Source organism: Hipposideros armiger, unplaced genomic scaffold, assembly GCF_001890085.2.
Source record: "Hipposideros armiger isolate ML-2016 unplaced genomic scaffold, ASM189008v1 scaffold_897, whole genome shotgun sequence".
Lineage (NCBI taxonomy): Eukaryota > Metazoa > Chordata > Mammalia > Chiroptera > Hipposideridae > Hipposideros > Hipposideros armiger.
In genome coordinates this window covers 237,601-252,550 of record NW_017732247.1, presented here as the reverse complement: position 1 = coordinate 252,550, position 14,950 = coordinate 237,601, and the positions used below count along the sequence as shown (strand labels likewise).

The 14,950-nt window shown below is 63.3% G+C and overlaps 2 protein-coding genes across 2 annotated transcripts in view; both read right to left on the bottom strand.

Moving 5' to 3' along the window:
* VPS28 (VPS28 subunit of ESCRT-I) overlaps positions 1-4,028 on the bottom strand; it is a 4,732-nt gene extending 704 nt beyond the window's left edge. The window contains exons 1-7 of the mRNA XM_019630128.1: positions 3,932-4,028; positions 2,349-2,406; positions 1,738-1,766; positions 1,603-1,640; positions 1,303-1,392; positions 513-618; positions 231-422 (exon numbers count right to left, since the gene is read on the bottom strand). Coding sequence (XP_019485673.1) covers positions 231-422; positions 513-618; positions 1,303-1,392; positions 1,603-1,640; positions 1,738-1,766; positions 2,349-2,385 — 492 coding nt within the window. The 5' untranslated portion in view covers positions 2,386-2,406; positions 3,932-4,028. The remainder of the gene's footprint in view (positions 1-230; positions 423-512; positions 619-1,302; positions 1,393-1,602; positions 1,641-1,737; positions 1,767-2,348; positions 2,407-3,931) is intronic.
* Positions 4,029-4,179: 151 nt separating this feature from the next.
* The window catches only part of TONSL (tonsoku like, DNA repair protein), a 12,055-nt gene continuing 1,284 nt past the window's right edge, over positions 4,180-14,950 (bottom strand). Inside the window, exons 3-25 of the mRNA XM_019630127.1 lie at positions 14,744-14,927; positions 14,270-14,399; positions 13,898-14,069; positions 13,698-13,812; positions 13,068-13,213; positions 12,822-12,974; positions 12,502-12,627; positions 12,180-12,366; positions 11,292-11,371; positions 11,101-11,190; positions 10,738-10,810; positions 10,491-10,654; positions 10,286-10,409; positions 9,402-10,147; positions 9,222-9,298; positions 8,683-8,836; positions 8,523-8,601; positions 7,745-8,046; positions 7,458-7,629; positions 6,634-6,809; positions 6,143-6,216; positions 5,652-5,785; positions 4,180-4,444 (exon numbers count right to left, since the gene is read on the bottom strand). Coding sequence (XP_019485672.1) covers positions 4,251-4,444; positions 5,652-5,785; positions 6,143-6,216; positions 6,634-6,809; positions 7,458-7,629; positions 7,745-8,046; positions 8,523-8,601; positions 8,683-8,836; positions 9,222-9,298; positions 9,402-10,147; positions 10,286-10,409; positions 10,491-10,654; positions 10,738-10,810; positions 11,101-11,190; positions 11,292-11,371; positions 12,180-12,366; positions 12,502-12,627; positions 12,822-12,974; positions 13,068-13,213; positions 13,698-13,812; positions 13,898-14,069; positions 14,270-14,399; positions 14,744-14,927 — 3,852 coding nt within the window. The 3' untranslated portion in view covers positions 4,180-4,250. The remainder of the gene's footprint in view (positions 4,445-5,651; positions 5,786-6,142; positions 6,217-6,633; positions 6,810-7,457; positions 7,630-7,744; positions 8,047-8,522; positions 8,602-8,682; positions 8,837-9,221; positions 9,299-9,401; positions 10,148-10,285; positions 10,410-10,490; positions 10,655-10,737; positions 10,811-11,100; positions 11,191-11,291; positions 11,372-12,179; positions 12,367-12,501; positions 12,628-12,821; positions 12,975-13,067; positions 13,214-13,697; positions 13,813-13,897; positions 14,070-14,269; positions 14,400-14,743; positions 14,928-14,950) is intronic.

Here is a 14,950-nt window from a genome sequence, read left to right as displayed (position 1 = left end):
TGGACTCACCCCAGGGGCGGAGGATGGGAGACCCTGCACAGGATTGGGGCCCAGGCCATCCCCCGCCCAGCCTCTCCCTGGTCACTCAGGCCTCCTCCCGCACTTGTGTGCCCACAGCCTGGGGGCCTCCCTGGGCTGTGGGTGCATGGGAGCCCTGGCCGCATTGACCCTGGGCATGTCCCACGTGGTTCTCAGGCTGGGGAGGGGCCTACCCACCCGTCTCATTCCCAGCTACCGGGCCCCCCGCCCAGCGAGCGGATTGCTGTGCAGCACGGAAAGCCCCAGGACCCTGTGTACATGCGTGAGGGAGGCGGGCGCACCGAGACGACGTCGGCGATGCAGCGGTTGAGGTTGCCCTTGTCATCCTTGATGGTGATGGGCCGGTCCTCCTTGATCCTCTCCATGGCCAGCGGGCAGTCCAGCTGAGAGGGCGGCAGGTGGGTACAGGCCAGGACCCTTCCCAGCAGCACCCACACCTCCCACATCCCCCGCCCAGGGGTCAGCCCACTCACGCGGAACTTGCGGCAGAATTCATCGATGGAGCTGATTTCTGAGCCTTGAACCTGCCGGAAGGCGGCTTTGTATTGAACCAGGAGGCGGGAGCAGGCTGCGGTGTACCTAGGAAGAGGGCCAGACAAGGGCCCTGAGCACGGGGACAGCCCTGCCCAACCACAGACAGAGCACGCAGGGCAGCTTTCAAGGAGGGCTGGGTGACGGGTCAGAGATGAGCCATCAAGGGCAAGGCCTTCCGCTGAGTCTACACAAGGGAGCACTCTGGACAAGAGTGGGGAGGGTAGCCAAAATATGGCTGCCACGGGGTCCAAGTCCGGACTGCGCAGAGGCCCAGCCAGCCCCTTAGGGCCTGCTCTCCTGGACCTGTTGGCCAAGCCTTCACACCCACAGCTCGTGGTCCTCTGGGTGGGCCTTCCCAGATGCCAGGCCTGGCCAGCAGCACCTCACAGACTGACCTCCCGACGCTCCTGCTTGCCTTCTGAAGGCATCTCATCAACCAGGTCATCTGTGCCCAGGGAAGCAGGCTGGGGTGAAACCCCAGGACCAGGGCGGTGGGCACACCTCTCCCCTGCAGTACCACCAGGACGTCCCCAGCTGGGAAGGCACCCAGGCTGCTAGCCCCCAGGGGCATTCTCCTTGTGCTGGGCAGGCCCCACAGAAGTGCGCACCCTCACAGCCTGATGGGGGAGGCAGAGGCCCCCACACAGACCCCCACTCTCGCTTCCTGTGGAGCACCCAGGCCCTGGAGGGCAGAAACAAGCTTCCAAGGGCAGGGACAGGGGCTCTCACTCGTTGGGGGTGACGCAGTCCTTGATGTATGCCTTTTCCAGGGCCTGCATGGTCTTCACAACTGCAAACAGCTCCGCCATGTTGTCATACCTGAGGAGTGTGCCATCAGGCCGGGCCACCGGGGCCCCCAGAGCCCAGGGCACCAGCCCCACTGGGTGCAGCTGTGGCGGAGTTGTGCATTCAGCCCAGCCTGACCCTGTGTCCTCCTGACCCTCGGGTTGGGGATGGGTTTGGGGTTGGGGGAGGCGGGTGGGCAGGGGTATGTGTGCTGGGGGAGGGCAGCCTAGGTGCTGGACTCACTTCTCCCTCTCCCGGGCATTCTTGTACAGCTTTACTTCCTGTTGGAGAGAGGAGGGGTGTGTCAGCTCCAGGGGGGTTGCTCACATGGGAATTTGCTGTTGGTCAGTGCTAGTGAGGTGAGCGCCTGCCACTCACCTCATACAGCTCCGGCTTGTTTCCAGGGGCTACAATAGAGCAGGCAGAGAGCTAGCACGGTCACAAAGGGGAGGCCCACCCTGGCCCCAACCCCATTTCAGCACCCCTCTTGAGGCTGTCCCTTGTGCTACGTCCCAAAGAGCCAGGAGGGAGCTTGAGGCTGGGAATTCCATCAGTTTGTGGGGGGACCTGAGCAGAAGACATGCCTCTGGGGTCAGGAGGCCATAAGCCAGGCCTGCCCCTGCATTCCATCACTACTCCTTGGCCACCTCACCCTACAGCGGGGTGACTATACCTTATTTACCGTGCAGTGAGGGGCAGAAACATTTGTCACATGCTTTGTGACCTTAACCATGGCTGGTAACTCCACAACCCCGAGGTTCCAGCCACATTAAAGCTGTCATCTCTGTAACCAGCCAGCCCCGCCAGGAGGTCGCTGGGTCCCAGTGATAAAATAATGCACCAGGCCCTGGCCACCCCCTGAGGCCAAATGAGGGGGACACTTATAGACACCCCCCACAACCCCCGGCCAATGCTCCCATCAGCCTCTGCAGCAGGGGCTGAAAGCCTGGGCCCTTTAGGACCCTGGGCCCAGCTCAGGCCACACTCACCTCCCATGCCTGTAGTGGCTGGGATCCCGTGAAACATCCTGTAGACTCAGGCAGAGACCTGGGGAGCAGAGCCATCCTCAACTCAAAGGGGACCCCTGACACCATGAAGTTCTCTGCCCTCAGCAGAGCCAGGTGAGAAACAGTAATGAACACAGGACACTAAATGCTGTGCTGGGAACACCTGCCCGGCTCTGAACGCTGTAAGGAGGAAGCGTCTCATGGGGGAGCAGAGTGATTGTGGGGAAGGGCAGGTGGCTCCAAGCCAGGTGACCAGGGGAAGAGGCGGTGCCTATCAATGAACCCAAGGAGGAGCGTTTGGGCAGACAAAGCAGCACAGTAACAGGTCCTTCTATAGGGACCGATTGGTAGACACAGCACTGTGTGTGTGTGTGTAGCTTTCTGTGAGGTCATCCTAGGGAACGAGAACTGAGAGGCATGCAGCTCTTGCAGGTCAGAACCCTGACTTTTATACTAACTGGGCAGGAGCTCCTGGAGGGCTGAAGGCAAGACACTGGGTTCCCAGCTGGGCAGTGGGCTGAGGAGAAAACGAAAGCAGAAGGCCCCTGCCCAGCCAGAAAGTTGATAAGGGGGCCAGTTCCAGAAATGCTTTGGAGGTGGACCCACCAGACCCACTGAAGGATTTGCAACAGGGTGTCAATGAGTCAAGAATGACACCCGTTTTGGCCCACTGGCACCAGGATGGTAAGGTGCAGAGACGGAGACAAGAAGGGCAGTTGGCAGGGTGGCCAGTGTGCAGGAAAGCGTGCCCTGGTTGGGATGTGCTGGGTTGCACAGGCTCTTTTGGACATCCAAGTGCTGAGCCATGCCCCAGGGTGGATGGCATTACACAGGGGACAGTTATGGGGCAAAGGAAGATAAGCGAGAAAGCAGCCCAGGCTGGAGTCCTGGGGCACCCCAGCGTGCAGGCAGGGTAAGGGCTGGGAAAGAGCAGTGTCATTCAAGTTAAGGGGCACGTCTCAGGAAACGAGGGGCGGAGTCTGCAGACACTGACAAGGGCCCACTGGGTGGGCACACGGAGGAGACGATTCCGCAACCCTCCTGGAGCATCAGGGAGGAGGAGGTGCAGCCGGAGTGGGCTGAAAAAAGGGGAACCCTTGGTAGTCCTAAGGCCAGATTCCACTCAGCCACGAGAACGAATGTCCCCAGGCTACAAACCAATACCAGGCTAAATCTCACAGACCAGACCTAGAGCCAGAAACGCGAGTTTCCAGAGAATGCCCATGATGTGGCTGTAGGTGACACTCACTCAGGCTACCACCGGGTCCAGGGGAGCAATGAGGCGCCCCGAGGGGGGCACATTTGGGGACCCGGGGCTGGCTGGTGGGGGCCGCGCGGATGGCAAGGCTACCTTTAGGGGTGCGCAGGCAGGGACACGCCTGGGGATCCCGTCCACGACCGCCGGGCTCGGAGGCGGCAATCCCGGGAACCGGGAGAAAACCGAGATGAAAGGCCCGGGCGAGGAGGGGCACTCTGCACGTGGCGACGCCAGCGGGCCTAGGCCACAGTCGCCTTTCCCCACCGGGTCAGCTGACCCTTGGCCGCCCGCCCCCAATCCGGAGTACCTGAGGAGGATCCGCAGGTCCCGGAGATGGCGCCGGGGCGGGGCTCACGATCGGCCGCTCGGCGCTCTCCCTGACTTCCGCGCCTGCGCGCACCTCCCTGCCATCGGCGCTCGACCCTCGTGTCTGCGCTTGCGCGCAGAGGACAGTGCTAACCCAGCCCAGCCCGGACCTGCGCACAGTCCCAGCGGCCGTTTCCCTACAGCAAAGCCAACCCCGTCTCCCGCCCGCCTTTCAGGCAGAAGCTGGGGTGAGGCGGCAGCAGCAGTCGTTTATTAGGGGCAGGGGGACGAGGCGGGGGTGCGCAGGGCGGCGCTGGCCCTCAGAGGCGCCGGAAGAAGAGCTTGGCGCCTTGGTCCAGTGTGCACGCGCCTGAGCCGGGCTGGCTGGGCAGCCGCTGGCGCAGGGCGGCCCGATCCTCGTGGGCGAGGCTTCTGCTGCACAGCTGCAGCTCCTGCAGAAGCGTGGCGATCTTGTCCCAGAGGCCTGGGCCCAGGGGGCCTTGGACGGCACAGCCTGCAGAAGGGAGGCAGGCGCAGGCCTCAGGGAGCTGCTCCCAGCACGGCCAAACCAGGGCAGCCCTGCAGGAGTCAAGTGGTGGTGGCCACGGCAGGCTCCAGGGCACTCCCAAGCCCCAGCCTTTTCTCTTTATTTAACGTAGCCCTCGAAAGCCGTTCTCTGAGGCCCCAAGTACTGCAGGGAGGTGCAGGAGCAGAGAGGCCAGATAACACTCTAGGCGGGGGTGTGCTCTCCCAGAGGAGCTGCCTGGGACCGTGGGCCCTTTCACAGCCGGTGGTCAGGCAGGAGGGAGGCTGCCTAAAATAAACGCTGCAGTCACATCTGTGCCTCTGACAGTCTGTGACAACGCCTGGGTCTTTCCACCCATAAAGTGGACACAGTGGGGCTGCCTGTGAGTCTCCCGCACACACTAAGCTGCCAAGGCTTGATCCTGAGAGGCCAGGGTGCCCAGTAAGCTCGGGTCCCCAGGGAGTTTGGTGAGCGCCAGATGCCAGGAGGCCAGGTGTGTGGGGAGCAGCCCCTCAGCTGAGTGCAGACCTGCCACCAGCATGCCATCGGGGTGCCTTGCTGGAGGAGCCAGCCTGGCCCTGTGGGGTGGGGGGTGAGGGGCAGGAAAAACCCAGGGGGGCTCCCCCTGTGTACACCCACTCCCAGCCCTTGTCCTCCTGGAGGGCAAAGCCTGGTGCCCCCAGCTGGAGGTGCCAGGCTGCTGGTGGCTCCCACGGGATCATCGAGACAGCTCTGGTAGGGCACTGTGTGGGTGTGACCAGAATGAGAACAAGCTAAGCCAGGCCACAGGCCAGGAAAGTAAGGTCAGAGCAGCCCCTGCCAGGACCTGGGAAGGTCTCAGTGGCAGCTATCACCACCCTTACCTTGAGCTCCCTCCTCGACACTGGGAAAGAGGAAGTCCCTGTGCAAGAGGGTCCCGTGCCCCCTGCCATGTTCTCCGAGGATCAGGCTGAACAGGCCAGAGGCAGAGACCCCATGCTCCTCCTGCCCCATCATTTTGGGAGCTAGGCTCACACCCGCTTCCAGTCACCTGTACCACACTGTCAGCCTCAGGGGGCCCAACCCACCCTTGTGTTCTGGCTAATGGCAGCAACAGTCCCTTCAGAAGAGGCAATGTGGGTCTCAGGTAGGTCCCTAAAGAGTGATGTGTGTCACCAGCCTGGTGTAGCAGGTGGCCACCATACCCAGAGCTCACCTGATAGGCCTAGGAAACTCAGGCCTTGTGGCCGCTTCTGGAGGTCACACAGGAGCTCCTCCAGGCCAGCTGTGCTGACCTCGGGGTTGGCAGACAGGTCCAGAGAGACAAGTGAGGGGCAGAGAGGGAGACATCTGAGACAAGGGAAGTGTGTGTGTGAGTGTGTGTGTGGGGTGTCAGTGTCCAGGGAGGGAGGCCCCCATCACTAGAGAAAACTGCCCCAGACAAACCCACCACCCTGGGAGCCACAAGCCAGGCCCAGCAGGTTTTCCCCCCATCCTTGCATGGCACAGGTCATCCTCCAGGGCCATCGGCACTGCCAGGGGTAAGACCACAGTGGCCAGACCTGGCTTGGGGCACATGGGAAGGAGCTGGCACCACTTCTGTGTCCTGTCCCTACCTGACCTAGCAGCCCCCCTTCAACTCTCAGGATCCTGGGCCTTGAGGTCAGACCCCCCTCAAGACAGTGAAGGCTGGGCAGGTGGTATTACCTGCTCAGGTCTCTCACTGCCTTGTCGTCTAGGTGGTTTGCTGACAGGCTCAGGTGCGTCAGAGCACAGCTTTCCTGGACACAACAGAGGCCAAAGGCAGGCTGCGCTGAACGGGGTGCCTGCCTCTCTGCTTCCCAGCAGAGGGCCCACACACTGGAGGCCAGACACCTCCCCTCTAGGAAAGGCTAAACAGCCCCGGGGGCACCAGAGGGGAGCAGCATCCCCTCAATTAGCAAACCAGAAAGACATGTCCTTCCTTCTGGGTGTAAGTCACACTTGGCATATTGTAATACGAAAATCACGGGGACCCAGCCCCAGCTGGAAGAGTCCCTGGGAGCACTGGGAGGCCTGGCGTGCACCTTGGGTCTTACCTGGGACTTTGGTTCCAGGTGCCCTTCCTGCCTGAACTCACAGCCTGAAGCGGGTAGCTCTACAGAAGGCTTCCCCCACCCCAACTTAAGCGTGCGACCTTTGGCGTCCCCACTGCATACCTTGGTCAGGTATCTGACCACGGGCTCCGTGAGGCTTGAGTCACTCTTGCTGGCTGCCACAGAGCTGAGCTCTAGGCGCAGGAGGCTGTGAGCAGGCAGGTTCTGCAAGGTCTGGGCCAGGGCGGTGGCTCCCATGACATTGAAGGACAGGGACAGTGTCTTCAGGTGCCTGGCATCTGAACCAGGGCCAGAACCTCAGTCAGCCTCACAGTCACCACCCCCAGCCCTGCTGCAGCCCTGGGCGCAGAACCGCATGAAGCCTCTGGGAAGCTGTCGCCTGCGATTTCATGCACAGGGAAACCGCCCAGGATCTCCCAGCTAGGGAGGGGGCAGGCCAGACTCCCGAGCCCAGCGTCTCCCCACCATTTCTGGCCCCTGCCTGCCCTGCACGACAGGATGGCCTCAGGTTGCCTGCGACAGGCCCTGGGCCGAAATGTGCGTGCGTGGTGGTGGGGGGGCCTGGGGAGCACTCCATCTGCTGTCCTCAGTGCTGAACCTCACTTCCTAGCTCACCATCTCTGCAGAATGGCCCCTGGAGAACCCCCTGTCCCCAGTCTCTCAGCAGCCTTAGTGGGCTTACGGTGGAATTGTCTCAGGCACATGGAACACGGGCTGGGACTCTGTTCTGTGGTATGGCTGGAGTCGGGGTGTGTCCTGGGGGAATAGCCCAGGCCGGCCCTGCACCCACGTCTACCTACGTGTGCTCAGAAGCCAGGCTGGTGCCCCAAGACCCCTCTGGCTCAAGGATCTCTGAGCTCCTAAACATACCCTTCTGATGGCAGCTGGAACCCTGGGGCCAACAAGTGGACGTGTGGTTGACTTACCTTGGAAGGCGCTGCCCAGGGCCGTCTGGTGGCTCAGGAGGAAACGGGGGCCAAAGCCACAGGCCTGGAGGTGCAGGGTGCTGAGCACCGGGCAGGCCCGCAGGATGGAGGCCAGGGCCAGGCCACAGCCATCCCCAAGGGGGTTCATGCTCAAGTCCAGCTCTTCTAAGTTCTGAGGAAGACACAGGCCCCCCAGGGGATCTGGCATCCAGCCAGCACTCCCAATGGCACCTTCCCACCCAGTGCCCGGCAGGGTGCGAAAGTTCTGATGTCACCCTGTCACTGACCTGCAAGGGGGCTTGCCCCTGGAGGCCAGCAGCAAGCTGGCGCAGGCCATCAGGGCCCAGGTGGTTGGAAGAGAGGTCGAGGAGGGTCAGGCCAGGCATGGTGCCCAGGGCAGCCAGCAGCTCAGCGGAACAGCCATCCCCCAGCCGGTTCCCTGCCAGGCGCAGCTCCCGGAGTGCAGAGTGCAGCTTAAGGGCCCGCAGCAGGGGTGTGAGCTGAGCCTGGTGCAGGGCCAGGCGGCAGGCGCTGAACGCGGGGCCCAGGCCCTGGCGCTCCATGGCCTGCAGCACCTGTGGGTGCTCCCCTGGAGGAGATGTGGTGTTACCAGGGCCAGAGCCTGCCCATCTGGTGGGAACCCTGGTAGTGAGCCAGGCGGCCCCTCGCTCCCGAGCCCTGGGGCACACTGGAGGCTCTGCAGAGCCTGGTCCCTCCAAGCCTGAGGCCTCTTCGCAGGCTGGTGGGTGGTGCCAACCCATCTCTGCCCTGTGAGGCCCTCCCTGCAGGGCTGGACTCCCTGCCAGGCCTGGCCTAATGGCTCTGGGTTTCCACAAGGTCCCAACTCTAGGTGCGGCCATCTTCTACCACTCACCGCTCACATGTGTGGGCACTGGGTGGTGGAGGAACACCTGAGGACAGGTGTGGTGGGAGGGAGCCTTGGTGGATACCTGGGGTCCTGGGACCGAGGCTTGCTGACCAGGCAGTGGTGGGGATAGGGAGAGCCTACCTGCCCCCTGCCCCTGTCCCCAGGCCAGGCCACTGCCAGCTTCCCTGGGCCTTTACCTTGCTCCAGGCTCTGGCAGGCCTTGCGGTAGCGGTCGGGCAGTGGGGGGAGGTCCCACGAAGTCACTTCAGCCAGCACCTGGAAGGCACCACTGGTAGACAGCATGGGGCACACCGCACCAAGGATGCCTGATGCTCAGGTCTGGCCCCCACCACTCACCTCCTCATTGCTCTGCAGCACATCGGGGATGGGATCCTGGGGGGCCAGCAGGGCCCCCTCCTTTCGTAGGATGAGCCTTGGCAGCAGCCCACAGGCCTGGTAGTAGCGCTGGGCAGCCTGTTCAGCTAGCCAGGCCACAGAGTGGGCCTCCTTGCTGTGGGGACATGGGCACCACGCTGAGCCCTGGACCTGGCCAGGTCCTTGCACAAGCCGAGCAGAGGCCTGGGCCCCACCCTACCCCCACCCACTTGGGAAGCCAGTGCACCTGTGGCCCAGGACACCTCTGGCTCCCCCGGGCTGTTCCCCGGGGTCCCGGGACCTGACCAGACCACTCCAGGGCCCTGCTGTGCTTGTGCAGGGCACCCTGACCTTGACCTGGACCAGCAGGGATGGCACATCAAGTTAGAGTGAGCCCTTGTCACACATCCGACCTGATGTGCAAACACCAGGACTCTCGGCTTCCACTGGGGTGCCACCCCCTGGCAGAGCCCACGGGGCGCAGAGGGAGGTAAGGTGGGAGAGGGCAGGTGATGCCTTACCTGTGTGGGACGGGGATGAGAAAAAGATTGTCCTGGACTCGAACTCGAACCCGGATGGGAGGCGGCAGGACCGGTCCCTGGCAGATGGGGCAGGGAGGGACGGGCTGCGTCAGGAAGAGCAGCCCCATGCCCCACCCTCCCTTGCCTGCAGTCGGCTCTGCTCCAGGCCCGTGCACCCACCGTAGGCAGGCCTGTCACCAGGCTCTCCCCGCCGGGGACATCGGGGCTCCGTGGGGGCTTCATGGCCGAGCTGCAGTCTCTGCCTGCTGTGACCCGTGCACTCCAACCCCTGAGCACGGACAGCCGGCTCTGCCTGGCCCGGGCCCGCGGCCTGACAGGGTTCTCATCACTGCTTGACCCCGAGGCACTGTGCCTGGTGCTATACCCACCGCCCTGGGGGTGGAGCAGGTGGCTGCTCCGGCCACCGGGGGTCAGTAGCAGGTCATCTTCCAGCCAGTCCCCAGCCAGGCACTCCTCCTCAGGAATGAGAGCCGCGTGGGGTGTGGGGGTCTCGCCTGGACCCTGAGGCCGGATGAGCCCCTGGCAGCAGCTCTGGGCACTGCCCACGCCTCGAATGGCCGCCTGGTAGGCTGTCCGGCCAGCTCCTGCTGCTGCCGCCTCCCTGTCGCTGGTGCAGCCAGGCATCCTGGCCCTGGCTTGCTGCACTGGGGCAGAGTGCCGGGGCCTCTTCTGGGTTGGCCGGGGGGGCCCTGTGTTGTCCTCACCCTCTGAGCTGCTACTGCTGGCCAGCTTGTGCCTGCTCTTCCGAGGCCTGGCCACAGCCGGCACCGCCTGTGCCTGGGAGACCCTGTCACTGGCCTGAGGGGCCTCTGGGGATCCTGGGCAGGGGCTCGAGGAAGGAGAGGTCTCAGGGTCAAACAGATGGTCCGCTGGGAGGGTCTGGAGAGCCAGGGGACTGTGGGGAGCTGTGGGGAGATGGGATCAAGTGAGGCAGGCCTGGCACCATCCCTGCGACCCACATGAAATACCCCTCTTGGAATCAGGGCCCAAGGGATTCTCGGGCCAGGGAGTAATGTTCCCAGGGGCGGGGGCACACTGCTTGCCTCGGCCCGCGGAGGCCGCCTGGAGCCGCCTCTCCATGGCGCCAGCCCGATGTCGCGTCTCACTGTCCAGGTCCCTGTAGTACAGCCTCACCCACTGCCGCAAAGTCTCCAGCGGGCTGTGACCCTGCAGGTACCCAGCTGAGCAGGCCCGGCGGGGGCAGCCCCCGACCACTGCCAGTGCCGCCAGGCCCGTGTCCCCACTCACCTTCCTAGTTCGCAGGGTGACTGACGCCCCCCGTTCAATGAGCAGCTCAGCCACCTCAAAGTGGCCGCAATTGAGGGCATCGTGCAGGGGGGTGATGCCCTCGCAGCCCTCACCGCCTGGGTCATCCACTGCGGCCCCATGGTCCAGCAGGAAGTGGACGATGTCTGTGGGACAGAGGACACAAGCCAGCTCCCAGAACCCTCCTCGGAGCCCTTCTCCTCGTGTGCCAGACCCCAGCCATGCTCACCCAAATGCCCGTAGTTGCAGGCTTCGTGCAAGGGCGTCCAGCCACAGTAATCCCGAGGGTTCAGGGGGTGGCCCTGTGACCGAACAGGAAGGAACCTGACCCTGACAGCGCCATGGCCTGGCCTCACCCCAGGGCTCTGAGGCCTGAGCGAGTCTCATAGGTCCATCCCAGGCCTGGCCCTGGCCGAGGTCCTCCCAGAGATTGGGAGACGCCCCCCCAACAAGGCAGAGTCCCGGGGAGGCCTGAACATGGTTCTCCCTCCAGGCCCCATGTCCTTCCCTGTCCCCTTGGGGAGACCGTGTACCCCGATGGAAAGCCCCTGGTGCGGCCCGCGGGGTGGAGGGGACGGGGTGGCAGGCGTACCTGCCTCACGAGGTCCTGGACACGGCCTAGCTGGCCCTCGATGCAGGCTCGGTGCAGCAGGGTCTCCCCCACATCATTGCGCCGGTTCCACTATGGGCAGAGTCACCGCAGGGTGAGGAGCAGAGGTGTAAGGGGACCGGGCAGCCCTTGCGGGCCATGGAGGGGACACACGCTCACCCTGCTGTCCTCACCTTGCTCGCCCTGTGCCGGCCCAGGCAGCCCGGCAGGTCCTCATCCTCCAGCTGCTGGGACTGGCTGTCAGTCTCGTCTTCTGCAAGGGCAGAGCCCGCCCCCAAGTGAGCCTGAGGGCAGGGGCCTGGCACCAGCTCCCAGCTCACTCCAACCCTGCCTACGGTCACTGGCACCCACGGTCCCTCTGCTCAGCTGACCTCGCACTCTGCACGCAGACCCTGTTCTGTGGGTCAGTGTCCCTGACCTCTGCTGCCTCTCTCCTGGGAAGTACCCTTTTTGGGTCTGGTGCCCTCTACCTGCAACCTGTGCAATCCCACTTTTCACCTCTTTTCCTGCCCTCTGCCCCCTTCTATGCCTCTGGCCCTTTCTAGAACCTTCTTTCTTACTATGACCTTCTGTTGAACAGCACTGCTTAAAATTACCATCTTTGGTTCTCTCTCCCCACCCCGCCCATGGCTCCCTGAATCCACACACCAGCGACACCCATCCTCACCTCTCTAAGGTGAGGCCCAAACTGCCCACAGCCCCTAGCCACTCACCAAGGGATTCTGGAGGCCCCTCAAGCTTAAAATGGAACCACAGCTCCTCCTGGCCTCAGGGACGGGTCCCCACACCCTGGCCCCAGCCCTCCTGCCCTGCACTGCTGGCCTCAGTCCAAGTCTGTCCCAGACTAACCCTCACATCCACAGGTCCGACCCTGCTCCTCCCCTAGTGGACAACCACCAGCTCCCCATCACCGGCTCCTACAGAAAGGTTCCAGGACTGCCCAGGCTGCCTGCACACGCCCTCCTATCCGCCTCACTAGCACTGGTCACCCCCTTACGCAGGGTTGTCTCCTCCTGTCATGAACCAGCTGGCATGGGGCCAAGGCAGCACTCGGGCCTCACCACTCTCGGAGAGTTCCACTTCGCTGGTCTCCAGGGTGTTGCTGTCCTCACCCTCGCCCTCTTCGTCCTCACCCTCGCCTGCCTCGTCCTCGTCCACACTCAGCGCCTGCAGTCTGGCCTCAGTGCCAGGGGCCTCCTGGGGCTGCAGCCTCAGCTGCACGGTGTGTAGGTGCCACAAGACCTGCCTCTGAGGAGCAGGGGATGCCTACCTCAGCGTCATGGGGTGCCAATCACCGAGGGGAAGACGGGTGAGGAATGAGGTGACAGCAGGCTGCAGGAAGGCTGCATGTGGGGATCCCGGCTGGGTGGGGGGGGGCCGTACCTGCAGCTGGGGCTGCTGAGCCTGCTGGGCACAGTCGAGTGCCTTCTGGAAGCAAGGCGCCATCTCCTCATACGCGTCACCAGCCTCCTCTCGGGACAGAGCGATGTTCAGCCAGGTCTTGGCATCCTGGGGCAGAAGTGGGAAGAAAGAGCCAGTGGCTGCTGCCCACTGCACCCAGCCAGCCCCGGCCACCACACCGCTCCCGGGAGCCAGGAGAACAGCAGCCCTGGGAAGGAAATGCCCGCCATGCCCACCACCAGAGTGGCGGAGCCATGGGGACAAACACTGAGATGCTGGCAGGGCTGGAGCTGTCACCTCACCTCCAGGGCATTGCTGTCACGCAGCCTCAGCTCCTCCTCATAGTGCTGCACGGCCCGGCGGTGGTCCTTCATGTCCCCCGAGGTGGCAGCCAGGGACACATGGATGACGGCCAGCTCGGGCCCTGGCCTGCCCAGCAGCTCTGCGAAATCCAGCTGGGGAGCAACAGTGAGGCAAGGCCTGCCCTACACCTGCGGGCCCACATGCAGCCCCTCTCCCGCCACCCCAGCCGAGGGTAGGGGGCGCACCTGCCTCTGGTAGGCCTCAGCTGCCTTGGGGAAGTCTCCTGCCTTGGAGAACAGGTCCCCTAGCTGCTCACAGATGCCCATGGCACCCTGAGGGTCACTGCCCTCAGACTCCTCCAGTCTCTGCTGAAGTCGGACCACTGCCAGCACTGCCGGAAAAAGCCTCGTGTGAGGGGGTGGCACAAAGCAGGCCCTGGCCCAGCCATCCCGGCCCACCCTGTCCGCTCACCGGCTGTTGAGATAGGTCGTTGGAGGGTCTACCTCGTGGGGTAGTTGCAAGGATTAGAGTAACTAATGAGTAACAACTCAGATCATGGCTGGCTCGCAAGTGGGGACCACTGCCAGCCATTGCTGACTGCCACCCACCATGCTCCAGGGCCACATGCCCTGCCCACTCCCCCATCCTGTTAGGTGGGCACAACTTGTCTCCAGTTTGCCAGATGCTGGCTCCGTGGAAATGCCCAAGCTGTCTCCTGAGCACCCTCAGGGCCTCTCTAACATGCTGTGCAACAGACTCAGAGAAAAGTTAGGCTTTGCTCCCAACAAGAAGGGAGGGCGGGAAAGGCTGCCACCACCTCAAGGACACATGCCCTGGGGCCCTCTACCCATGGAGGGGTCCCCCTCCAGGCTCACCATACTTGAGGGTCTGGCACACAGCCGCCTTCTGCAAAGGCTTCTGGGAGCCCAGCCTGTAGGCCTTCTTCAGGGCTCTCTTGGCAGCCAAAAAATCCCCCAGGTCTTGGAGGATCTGGGGGTGAGGGAAAGTGGAACTTGCAGACGCCCCAGGTCCAAGCCCACCCGAGGGCTGAGCCCGGAGCTGCTGAGGACGGCACCTGTGAGATGAGCACGCAGCACTCGCTCTCCATGAAGTTCTTCTTCATGGTGCGCGCGCACTCCCGGGCCCCCTCCAGGCAGCGCATGGCCTGGGAGTGCTGCCCCCTGCGCCAGTGGATGGCACCCAGGTTGTAGCGGGCACGGAACAGGTCCTCAAAGAGGTGGTTCTGCCTGCGGGTGGTGACAGGCGCTAAATGCCGGGGCACTGCCACTCTTGGACAGCACAGTGGGCACCCCAGTGCTGATGTGTAGCTAGCTGCTGGAGCTGCTTGGGACCAGCAGCCCCGCCTGCTCTTCCCAGCATGTGGCAGACATGCCACGTCTCCTCTGCTAGTGGGAGACCCACAGGGGTGGGGGGGTAGGGGGCTCACTCAGCGAGAAAGATGCTCTTCTTGAAGTAGTTGTTGCACAGGGACGTCTGCTGCAGACTCTCGAAGGTGAGGCCCAGGTTGAGGTAGAGCCGAGCCCTCATCTCACTCAGCTCTCGCCTGGGCAAATTCCCTGGAAGATGCCCCTCTAGACACTTGGTGTCTTATCCCCATTTGGCGTCTCCAGCTTTAAACCCTATCCCCTACCCTTGCTCCTGCCTGTTACGGTGAGAGCCAGGGGCTCTGCTGAAGACAATGTGGAGACACAGAGAGCAAATGACAGAATGCCAGACTTGAGGCACTCAGGAGCACGGGCTGTGTGTCTCCCCATGAGTGGGCTTCTAAGAGCAGACCTCAGCCTTGCAAGGGGAAGGCCCAGGCGGTGAAACCCACCATTCAGGCAGGGCAGGAGGTGGGGCGACAGTTTCCTCTGCCTACAGTTCTGGGGGGTGGGGCGGGGCAGGGCAGGGCACTCACTTTGCAGCTTCTCGTCCACGATAGTCAAGCTCTTCTCAAAGGCAGTCTGTGCTTGCAGCAAGGCCTCCTGTGACTGGCAGTGGTCATAGATGTCCAGGTGGGTGCGGCCAATGGTGGCCCAGGCCCTTTGCAGCTCAGTGTGGTTGGACAGGGAACGGGCCAGCTCCAGGTAGTGGTGCTGGTGCTGGGACGCAGAGGGAAAGCTGC